Here is a 12264-nt window from a genome sequence, read left to right as displayed (position 1 = left end):
TCCGAAAATAACTTTTCTTATTCAGATGGTGTCTTTTTTTTTTTAAGATTTTATTTATTTATTCATGACAGAGAGAGAGAGAAAAAGAGAGAGAGAGAGAGAGAGAGAGGCGCAGAGGGAAAAGCAGACTCCGTGCAGGGAGCCAGACGTGGGACTCGATCCTGGGTCTCCAGGATCACACCCTGGGCTGAAGGTGGCGCTAAACCGCTGGGCCACCGGGGCTGAACAGATGGTGTCTTTTTAAAAAAGATTTTATTTATTTAAGAGAGGGAGAGAGCGTGTGCACAAGCAGGGGGGAAGGCCAAAGGGAGAAGGAGAAGCAGACTTCCCACTGTGTAGGGAGCTGGACTCGGAGCTCGATCCCAGACTCCTGAGATCATGACCTTAGCCGAAGGCAGACCCTCAACTGAGCCACCCAGACACCTCTTCTTTTTCTTTTAAAAATTATGGGCCAACTTTTTTTAAGTCTAAAATTATTTCAAAATAAAAATTAAAAAGTCATAGGTAAAGAGCTGCAATATATTTTAAAAACCTCTTAAAAGAATATGGTATTTTTAAGAGGAATTTTGCACAGCACAGGCTCTGGAGTCAGAGCTGGGCCCAGATCCCCAGCTCTTGGTCTGTCACTTACTGGATTAGTGGTGACTCTGGAACATTTTGTAGTTCAACCTGACCACCACCAGTTAATTTATTTATCCCTGAGTTGTAAGAAACCAATGAAATTTTGTTAAGTCACAGGCACAAAATCTTGGTACTTGGCAGGTGCCCCAAAAATTACCTAGTATGTCCTCCCCAACAGGAAAGAAAATCTACAACCCCATCTCTCTCTTAGAGCCACAGTCATGAAAACCAAAAGCTAAGTACAGCACTTTTATTAAATCCAAAGTTATTTTAGTATCTTAAAAAAATTAACATCTATTTAACTCTAGATCATCTTAAAGACCTGTGTTTTCTTCCATCTCTGTATTCCCACAACCTAGAGCATAGTAAGTGATCAATAAAAGACTGGGCACTGAATGGCTAAAATTAAGAATTAGTTCTTGAAAGATGGGTTCTTGATATGATTGATTTTTAAAACAGTAACTTTATCATACAAATAATGGTATTTTGAATACAGATTGTATTATCATACTAATACATACTTTGTTTTTTTCCTAATTTCTTCCACCAATTGTTTGATATGATCCTCCATAAATTCTATCTTTTCATTTTTCCGGGCATGTGCTTTCTGCAGCCTTACTATCCTCTCAATCAACATGGCCTTGTCCACTTCTGGAAAGTTATCCACAGCTACCGATGAGCCAGTATTTTCTGGAGATCGATCTTCTGTACCACTTCGAGCATTGAGGGACCCTGAAGACAAAGAAATCAGTTTAGATGTTATACTCAGCCTAGAGTCATCTCTAATCTTACATATTTTTTCTTCTAGTATGACTTCCAAATACTCAATTTAACAGACTCGGGCAGATAACACAAGTCATACCTGGCCTGAGTTCTTATTTCTGAATACATGAATGACAGAAGTACCAAAAAGGGCCAATTTATGTCTCTCAGGAACAGGATGAGGAAGTGGCAATAGAGAAACAAGAAACTCAACAAAACGTCAGAATAACAAGTGTGAAGTGAAACTGAGAGCCATAGACAGACAGACAGAAAAGACAAAATATAGCCAGCGGGTTAAACTCTGAAGCTAGTCTCCTAAGGTTCAAATCCTACTCCTCTGCTTTCTTGCTCCGTGACGCTGGACAAGTTATTTACCTCTCTGCACCTTGATTACTTATTCTTAAAATAAGAATAATATCATTATTTACCCCACAGGATTGTTATCCTCATTTAAATGAGTTAATAGATGTCAATATGCATATAAGTAAGCACTCAGTAAATGTCAGCTATTATTTTAATCAACATTAGTTGAGAAAAATTTCTGATTGTCTTTATCCTACAAACAAGTCTTTTTTTAATACCATTTTGTAGACTTATGACAAGTAATATACCCTTATCCAAAGTCACACACTAATAAATGACAGACCTGGGTTCTAAATACCTATATGTAATTTCAACCCATGTTCTTCCTACTGTGGGATCTTCCACTACTGTAATAGTTGATGTTTTTCCCCTAATGTGCAATTCCTGGGAGGGAGTGTATGTCATGGCATGCAAGGACTCTAGAATCTGAGAGTTCTATCACTGTAGATTTGGGGCAAGTCATGGAATCATTCATTTCCTCATCACTAAAATGTGAATTTTAATACCATGCAAGACTATTCTGAAGAGTAAATAATATGTTTAAAGTTCTCAGCATGGTTCCTGGCATTCCAAAATGATAAATACACTGATATTTTCCTAATTAGCATTTCCACAGTGATATCAATCATAAGTTTATGGGCTTTATTCATTTTCACTTTAGACCACAGGCTTTTTTACCATGGGAAAAACTAAAAGGTTTAAAAATGCATGTATACATAAAGAATCTTGATATACAATGATGATCATTTCATTAGTTTTCAGGTATTAAAAGTAATATAAAAGTAAAAAAAAAGGACCATATTATAATAAATCTCTATATGGATTGATATAACTCTAAATTTAAACATGGAAGAAGAAATTGTCATATAGAATAAAGAAGCAGGTAAGATAATAGGGTAGGGAGACAAATCATCCAGAACCCATGACAAACATGAAACCCTGGGTAATAATAAAAACTTATTTAACTAGAAATAATACCTTTTATAACTCAAAATGGAAAAAAAAAGCTTATCAACACTTTTTAACACATAAAAAGGAACTTTTTTTTACAGTCACTAGATAACTGAAACGTGGTTTTTTACCTGATGAACTAGAACGACTCCCCATGCTGCTAACTTCTTTATCATAGCTTCCATTCTCAATCTGATCTAATTTTCTTCGTGCTACAGGAAAAAGAAACAAACTACTTGTGACAATTACCACGCAACCATTTGCCCCACTATCTCTGATTTTAATTGTTAAAATCATTTTGGCAAAAATGGGTTAAATATAAGAGAAATTTATGGAATGGATACTTTAGACAGGAGGACTACAGTTGTCATTCATATAAAATGATATCTAGAAATGTACAGGTACATGTAACCTGTCTGGGTCTCAGTTTCCTATAAGATGAATGGTTAGAGGAGCCTGGGTGGCTCAGTTGGTCAAGTGTCTGCTTTTGGATCAGATCATGACCCAAGGGTCCTGGGACTGAGCCCGCGCCAGGCTCCCTGCTCAGTGGGAGGTCTGCTTATCCCTCTGCTACTCCTTCCTGCTCCACTGTATCTCACTTTCTCTCTCAAATAAATAAATAAAACAAAACAAAACAAAAAAGATGAAGGGTTAGGGCTCAATGATCTCTAAGAGGTCTACAAAGTGGGGTGCAAGAATCCCAGATGCTGTACAAAATAACTCATAGCATGTATAGGGAGAAAATATTAGAACTTCCATTTGTACTTACATTTCATCTGATCTTTTGATATTTCTATTTTTCTTTAATGTAGAGTAATATATGTTTAAAATTTATAAATAAACATATATAAATCTGAGAACAAACAAATACTTTTTACTGATTGGGGTAAGTGATCAAAAAAGTTTAGACACTACTGCCCTCAAGTATATTCCCTACTCTCACATTTTGGGATTCTGTGAATAAATGTCCTTTAGCATAGAGGATGTTATGGACTATCCACAGAACTACAAGAGGTTTAGTGATTTGGTTTATAAACTTTAATACATTAAAATGAACATACGGAACAAATCAGTGTGGTACAATCTGATGTAAAATGTATTTTTTCTATAAATCCTTAATGAATAAAACAATGCCACATTAAGGTCTAGGTGGGAAAGAATTTTATACCTTGCTGGAGTTGTTTGGTAAGATCTTTGACACTGGAGGCATGTTTACGTCTTTGAGTCACTAATTCATCTTTTAGTTCTTCGACCTGGGTACTCAATGCTTTAACTTCTGTTTGTCTACAAGTGAGTTCTGCCTGCAGGGTCTGGACCTCCTCTTTTCGCAGTTCTTCCTCTTTCAACAATCTACTTTCCTAAATAAAAAAAAACCCCACCAATTTTAATACCTGTTTGTTTCCATTATTGTTCACAGTTTGAAACCCGAAAATACAAGGTCCTTGATGGTACATTCTTCTAGAATTGCTCCTTACCAGGTTTTGTTTCCTGTGTTCCTCAAATTCCTTGTATAGGAATGAAGGGGGGCATATTAATGCATCTGCCATTTTATACATGCAACACAGTCTGTCAGAGGGCTCTGTATATTTTGAACTGAAATCTCAAATCATTTTTATGAGTAACTTGAAGACACTCTCATAATGTAGAAATATTAAACCACTTTTAAACTATAAAAATACAGAAATTTGAAATACTTTTAAAAATATATAGTAATTCCAGGGGTACCTGGGTGGCTCTGTCAGTTGAGTGCCCAACTCTTGATTTAGGCTGAGGTCCTGATATCAGGGTCATGAGATGAAGCCTCATGTCAGGCACCACACAGTGAGAGTCTGCTTGAGATTCTTTCCCTCTTCCCGCCACCCCCCTCTCAAATAAAGAAATCTTAAAAATACACACACATACACACAGTAATTCCAGTTAGGAATGACAACCCCCCCACCCAAAATAAATAAATAAATAAATAATTAAAAAAAAAAAAAACGAATGACAAAGACCATGGTTTTCTTACTTTTAAAAGTGAAATATTTTTTCATAAGCATTTTAGGAAGATATTTTACTACAAATTATATAAATAGTAAGAGAAAAGGACATTTTAAGCAAGTTGGAAAGAAAAACTGACACTTCTCACAGCATTTGAAATTACCAGAAAACCAGGCCAATAAAAAAGAGAGCTCAACTTAACTACCAGTACATTTATACTAACAGGAAAATTTAACTTGTGCTTCTTATGTTGCTTTAAAAATTAAATATAAATGTATACTTACCAGATTAGTATTTGTCTGTTTCATTTGTTCACACTGGCTTTGTAACTGACTTTCACTACAGGAAAGCTTATCAAATTGTGACTGCAAAGAATTTGATTCAGATTGGAGTTGTGCATTCTTACTAGTGAGCTTTTCTGTAAATAATAGTAACTCAGATTCTCTTTTCCTACTGCCTTCGATGTCTTTTTGTAGGTCATTAATCAAAGAATTAAGACTTTCCACTTCTTCTTTCAAATTTTCAATTTCTTGTTTACCTCTAAAAAACAAAGTTTATATTTAAGAAAAAAATAAACTATTAAATAAAAGACAGTAAATTAGTGGTTTTGGATTCTCATCAAATAAAATACTTTATAAAGGTACTTTTATTCATTTACTCAAATTATTTATTTGGATTTGTGGAACTACCTAACATATGCTAGGAACTAAGAGCTTCAAGCGTGAATATGTAAGACTGACAGAGGCCCTGCTTTCAGAGTTTTCAAGTCACTAAGGAAATTACACATGTGGTGAAACATTTTTGATGATGAAAGCACAGAGAGGATTGCCTAACTAGTATAAGTGATGTTTAAGCTAATACTTAAAGTAGGGGTTAGCAAATTTTTCTGGTGAAAGGCCCAGACGGTAAACGATTTAAGTTTCTATGGCATATGGTCTTTGCGGCAACTGCTCAACCCTGCTGCTGCAGTGTGAAAGCAGCCATAGATAATTCACGAAGGAATGAGAGAGCTGTGTCCCAAAAAAAAATTATTTACAGAAAAAGGCAGTGTGGGCTGGATTTGGCTCCTGGGCCACAGTTTGCTACTTCCTGATCTGAAGAAAAGTAGGAGTGAGTGGGACAACAAAATATGTTCCAGGTAGAAGAAACAGTACGTGCTAGATCTGGGAAGGGAATGAGAATGACTTTCTTGGTACTAACGAACACATGTTCAACACTGATGACAATCAGGACAGCACTACATCCTCAGCACCTAACACAGCGCATGCACATAGGAGACAATCCATCCACATTTGTAAATAACTACTGCTGAAACCCAAGAGTGTGAAAAGAGAAGGCACAGAGGGAGAAGCAAGATCACTAATGATCTTACAAGCCATCCTGTGGCATCTGAACTTACTGGCTAGTCCCTGAGGCAATGGGAAATCACTGAAAAGTTTTGAGATTTCCTTTTGAAAAAGATTATGCTAACTGATAGTGTAGGAAATGGACAACAAGGGAAGTAAAAAAAAAAAAAAAAAACAAAACCAGTTTAGAAATTGTGGCAGTTTTCCAGATGAAAGGACAATGTTGGCAGTGGTGGGAGTATGAAAAATAAATGGACTTGAAAGATCCTGAAGAGTTAGCATCAATAATACTCTGTGAGTGGTTAGATATGTGATGGAAAAGAGGAACACCAAGGAGGACGCCCAGGTTCCTGGGATGGAAAATCATGTAGATGCTATACTCACCACTCATCTGAGGAACATCAAAGGAGTATATGGGTAGGATGAATCAGTATAGGACATGTTAAAGAAAGAGGTGCTTTGACACCTGTGTGACTGGGGCTGAGCGAAAAGGGCTGAAGATAATGACATGAGGTCCTGCAGCATACTACAGGAATAGTTAGCATCACGCAGGAGTATCATAAAATAATAACAGAAGAGTTTTATGATAAAGAGAAGGCTGCCAAGGAGACTGAGAAAAGGAGTAGCCAGAAAATGGGGAGGAACACCAGGAAAGCATGATAGGAAATGAAGCCACAGGGACAAAGCATGTCAAGAAAGACAATGTGCTTAATGGTTTTAATACTGAAAATCCAAGAAAGGCTTAGTCTGAGAAGTGACTGTTAGATTTAAGAGGTATTAGCAGTTTTTAATGGGATGCTGGCATAGAAGCTAGACTGCAGTGGAGAGGGATAGAAGGAGAAAGGAAGGGAAGGCAAGGAGGAAGAGTTTAGATGATTCTACAAGGATGTTTGGTTGTTAAGGACAGGAAAAAGGTGAGGTAATGTTATAGGAGTTTTGACGTTTTTAATATTGATATGTAGAAAAAACAAAAAGTTAAGTAGAGAGAGGTAAGAGATACAGGATAAAGAAGAAATAATCCAGAAAGACCCTGAGAAGGCAGAAGAGCATAGGATCCACAGAAGTAGAGAGAACAATTCAGTTCAGAGGGGAACAAGAATATTCCTTATACTAAAGAAAGAAGAGAAAAAAGAATGGTTGCAAGTTCATAGAACAGATAGAAAGAGGTTATGAAGAATAGATACCTGCAGCTCCCGTTTCTTCTCAAGTAAATAAGAGGTAATCACCTGCAAAGAGTAAATAGCAAGGGAGGGAGACCAGAAGTGAAAACAAAGCAGGAGGATGTGAAATAGATGCTTCAAGGTTGTGGAGAGGCTGTGACTAAGGACATATGGATGGATTAGAGGTCATTAACATTTCCAGTTGAGGCTGCTAACCATGGATTTATCACAGCACCAACCTGGATGATGGTGAGATTTTTAGCAATACTGAGCAGCAGACATTGGTACAGTATGAAAAAGAAGGATTCAGGCTGAATCCAGGCTTTGCCAGGTGATATCATGGTAGAGTTTAGCTAAATGGTTTTACAAGAAGCCAAGGAATAATGTCAGCTCCTGCTTTGCTCTACAATATATGCAAAGATGCAGATTATCTATATACCTTTTAGAAGAAGTACTTTAAGTAGCATAATATGAATATTAAAGAATGAATTAAGAAAAAAACATTGTGTTTTGCAAATTGCTACTTCCAATATTTAGAGAATATAAACTTGGATTTTTAGAAGCCATAAAGCCAAAAGTTCAAATGAAGATAGAAATTTAAAATTTTTTAGCTCGTAAAATTATAAAATTATTCCTGTTTAATGCAATAATTACATTTAATAACAGAATCTTGAGATAGAATTAAAAAGCCTATTGATTAGCATAAACAGAAGTTGCTCGGTTTATACCTTTGATGCTGCTCCTGTATCTGATCCACAATTTTTACTTTGTCCAATAAATTCTGAATTTCAGCTTTTTGTCGATTAATAATTTCCTTATATTTTGATAACTCATCTTCTGTTCTTAATCGTTCATCTTCTAGACATTTCACCTATCAAAAATCATAACCAAGTTAGACTAAAAACAAAATTTACTTGTTCCTTAATTATTTCATATAGTGATTATATATTAATAATCCAAGCTAGGAGCACATGGGTGGTTCAGTCGGTTAAGCACCTGACTCCTGATTTTGGCTTAGGTCATGATCTCAGAGTCATGGGATCGACCCCCAATCAGGCTCCACACTACTATGCAGGAAACCTGCTTAAGATTCTCCCTCTCCCCCTGCTCCTCCTCCACCACTTATGAGCTCACACATGCATTCTCTCTCTTGCTCAAAACAAAACAAACAAACACCTAAATTAAATTCTGGAGCAGAATTAATTAATGTGAAGAAAACATAATGGGATGATAAGAATGCCGGGGTTGAGTCTCAGATTTCTCATGATTTAGTCACGGGACTTTTAGCATGTCATGTTGTTTTGGCTAAATCTCCATTTCTTAACCTGCCAACAGGATATACCTTCCCCACCTACCTCAAAGGACAGTCACAGAGAACAAATGGAAGGGCACATGAAGGACACTTTGAAAATTGTTAAATGATGGCAAAGTCAAGGTGGCTACTTAAAAGCCTATTTCTAAATAAATGAATGATATACAATGATATTTCACATTCATATTAAAAGGGATACTATTTTTACAATGAAGACTACACTAGATTGTTAGAAATTAAAACTGTACAAGACTATAAGGAGAAATATAAAATCCGTTAACTTCTGTCACTCAGTTCTAGAGTCCAACTATCTTTCCAATTATTTTGCTGATACAACTGCCTTACATGAGAGGCCCAAAGATAAGTGACAGAAACAGCAAATGTGCTATAAAACAGGAACTTTTGGCAAATACTTCAAAGGGACCAAAGTGGAAGACATTTTCATTTCAATAAGAGTCCATTTTATTGCTAGAAAATCGATATTCTACTCCTCTGAGTTCTTTCATTTTGGAATGAAAGTGTTTCCCCAACACTTAAAAAAATCAGGAGTCTAAAATTGAAGCTATTTACCCTTCCTTTGAAATCCTGACTATAGATTTCCTCACCTTTGTTCTCAGTGTTCGAAGTTCATCCATGCCCTCCTTAAATGTCCTCTTCAGATCTTCCAGTTCTTTTATTTTGGCATGATGCATCTTTTAAAAAGTTTAAAAGAAACCACAAATCATTATGTACTAAAAAAAGACCTAAAGTTTATTGCCTGTTCCTTCAAAAGGGCCTTTAAAATGGGAGACAGTATTCATCCCTTCTCTCCTCCTCAATTTATTACCCAATCCAGGGTAATGAAAAGGCCAGAGCCACTCACCTCTAGCTGGTCAGACTTTTCTTGCATTTGTTTCTCCAGTTCTCCTTTTGTGACTCTAAGCTTGGCATCGAGCTCATTTGATTTAATTTCTTCTGACTCCTAATGTAAAGGAAATGAAAAAAGTATGACTGAATTTTTAAAGTTTTATACTTTGGAAAGCTTTTGCAGTTAACTTTACAGATTGTGAAATGCAAACCTTAGATATCTAAAAATGACTGCATTGAAAGATCTTAAATATGTCAATTCTGCATGAACAAGAATAGTACTTAAGATATGCAACATAACACAGAGTTCCTTGTACTCTTTATTCTTCTGACACTTTCTAGTGTTTTTATTTAGTTAATTTCTCTAAGGTCTTTAGTTAAGCTACATGTACTTTAACACAGAAAATAACCTGTAATTTATTTAACTGCCCTACCAAATCCATTCCATGCTTCAAATGTTACAGATACAAAATATTAATGAAGCAAGGGTACTGACATTTGGTGTAATTTTGCTACTAGTCTCTCTGAAAAGTTAAGCATACCTGATATGTTTTTATCATGTCCTGACAGTTTTTCCGTATCTGATCAGCTTCTTCTTTTGCTTGAGTTAGCTTTGTTGTTGTTTCTTTGAGTTTATCTTTGGTTTCCTGCATTGACAAAAAGATAGTGTGAGATAAAGAAAAATATATATTGGTTTCTGCCCCTGGTCCCGGACACAAAACTCCTAAAACTCTTGTAATTTTCTAAGTCACAAGAACACTAGGAGCATCTCTGGTTGCAATATCGATTTTGACCTCTGTTCCTGACACAGAGCTCTTGAAACTCTTGTATTTTCCCAAGTGACAGGAGTATGTTTTCTTCTAATGAGGCGACTCTGGGTGAACTCCTGGATGAGAGCTGGTCACCAGAAAAATCAAGTCATGATTAGCAGTCTTGAATTTTCAGCCCCCAAAGAAGGCCAGAAGATGGAGTTGATTGATCATGCCTTCATAACGAATCTTCCATAAAATCCCAAAGAATGGGGCTTAGAGAGCTTCCAGGCTGTCAAGTATAACCACACTGAGAGGATGATGCACCCCAACTCGATGGGGAGAGGCTCCTACACCTGGGACCCACCTAGACCTCGCCCTATATATCTCTTCATTTGGCTGTTTGTCTATATCCTTTATCATATCCTTTAATAACATGATAAACATTGTTTTCCTGAGTTCTTTAAGTAAATCCTTCAAACCCAAGGAGGGGATCCCTGGAACTTCTGATCTATAGCTGGCTGGTCACAAGCACACCTGGGCTTGTGGCTGGCATCTGTAATGTGTGTGTGTGGTGCAGAACAGGGGGCATTCTTATAGGACTGAGCCCTTAATCTGTGGGATTCAATACTATCTCCAGGTAGGTATGTCAGAGTCGAGTGAAACTGTAGGTGGTATTGCAGAGAATTACTTGTCGTGGGGGAAAACCTGCACACATCTGATGACCAGAAGTGTCAGAGGTGAAGTGTTCTGCATAAAAATAAACTAGACTTACAGGGATGAAACACAGTAAGGAGAACTGGGTTCTTTCCTACACTTGAGGAGGAGAACAGTTTTTCCTTCACAGACAGTGACATGACTGGTCTCAATAATGTGATAAATGGTAAGAACAATGACCAGAGTAACCTTGGTACTGCCACTGAGTGGTTGGATACTATTCTAGAAATAACACTTTATGCTCTGACAAAAAACTAAAGTAGCCTGTGCAGTTAATTTATAGCCATTAAATAAAGTTAAATTTGATAGTTTTCAGTAAATCACTACAAGTCATTAACCTGGTAAGACAAGAGGAAGAAAGTGTTAAACAGCTCTTTGTACACACATAAAAGAATTCTTTGTTTTATGGCCATGGTATCTATTCAAAACTGTCTTATAGATCCATGCTACAATTTGGTTTCTGTTCCTAACCACACTCCTAAAATAGCAATTCTAAAGGTTTGCAGTGACTATTCTCTCATCAAATCCAATGACTTTCTCTCATTTTCTATTCTTGACTTACTTGCTCCAGTTCTGACCACTCCGGACTCTCTGGATAGCCTTCCTCTGTTCCTATTACAAGACAACATAGTACTGTTTTTCCCCTTTCCACTGTTGTCTTCTCTGTCTCAATTGGCTTCCTCTTTCCTGTGGCAATTTTCCAGATAAAGCCCTGTTCTGTAGCTCTTTTTCCAAAGTTCTTCAGACCTATCCAGTCCCATGGCCTGGGCTATTATTTGGATTTGAAATGAGGGTTTAGGTATCTTCTCCTAGTAGCTGCCTTTCAGAAAAGGGCAGAAGCTACTATCTTGCTTTCCTATAGGCAGAGTCCAGGGCATTCCTAGATCATAACAACTGATACTTTGTAGCTTACGTGTTTCCTCCATTGAGAACATAGTTTCTGAACAATACTTAGCTTAGCACTTGCCATATGTTAATTATTCACATAATATTTGCTGAATCTATGAAGGAATCACTAATATAAACCTCCCCTCTAAGAAGGCTTGTTTTCCTAAATATGAAATACTCATCTCCTGTTTTTCCTTTTTTCTTGCTATTCCTCCACTCGAAATGTTTCTCTTCATCTTTTGAACCATCTAAATTGCATCTATCTTCACACACTACTTCTTTTACATAATTTTTGGATAACTCTATCATATAATTAAGTACTTAGCTATATATATCTAGCTGCTGGTTTTTAAATAAGAACTTGATTTGTTTTTTGTTTAAAGATTTTGTTCAGGGACGCCTGGGTGGCTCAGTTGGTTGAGCATCTGCCTCCGGCTCAGGGTGTGATCCCAGAGTCCCGGGATCGAGTTCCATATCAGGCTCCTTGCAGGAAGCCTGCTTCTCTCCCTCTGCCTGTGTCTCTGCCACTCTGTGTATCTCTCATGAATAAATAAATAAAATCTTAAAAA

The 12264-nt window shown here is 36.7% G+C and overlaps 1 protein-coding gene across 8 annotated transcripts in view; it reads right to left on the bottom strand.

The window, feature by feature from the left end:
- The window catches only part of CCDC186 (coiled-coil domain containing 186), a 59277-nt gene that overhangs the window by 15107 nt on the left and 31906 nt on the right, over positions 1–12264 (bottom strand). For all 8 annotated transcript variants that reach the window (XR_012020560.1, XR_012020557.1, XR_012020559.1 and 5 more), the window contains 8 exons: positions 9884–9988; positions 9358–9456; positions 9101–9187; positions 7912–8054; positions 4962–5217; positions 3866–4055; positions 2829–2909; positions 1143–1353 (listed from right to left, as the gene is read on the bottom strand). Coding sequence is in view for 3 of the 8 variants with exons in the window: in XM_072805229.1 (XP_072661330.1) it covers positions 1143–1353; positions 2829–2909; positions 3866–4055; positions 4962–5217; positions 7912–8054; positions 9101–9187; positions 9358–9456; positions 9884–9988 (1172 nt within the window). In the remaining 5 variants the exon portion in view is untranslated. The remainder of the gene's footprint in view (positions 1–1142; positions 1354–2828; positions 2910–3865; positions 4056–4961; positions 5218–7911; positions 8055–9100; positions 9188–9357; positions 9457–9883; positions 9989–12264) is intronic.

This window comes from Canis lupus, chromosome 29, assembly GCF_048164855.1.
Source record: "Canis lupus baileyi chromosome 29, mCanLup2.hap1, whole genome shotgun sequence".
NCBI classification, from domain to species: domain Eukaryota; kingdom Metazoa; phylum Chordata; class Mammalia; order Carnivora; family Canidae; genus Canis; species Canis lupus.
The sequence above is the reverse complement of the archived record's forward strand: the minus strand, read 5'-3'. Positions and strand labels throughout refer to the sequence as shown.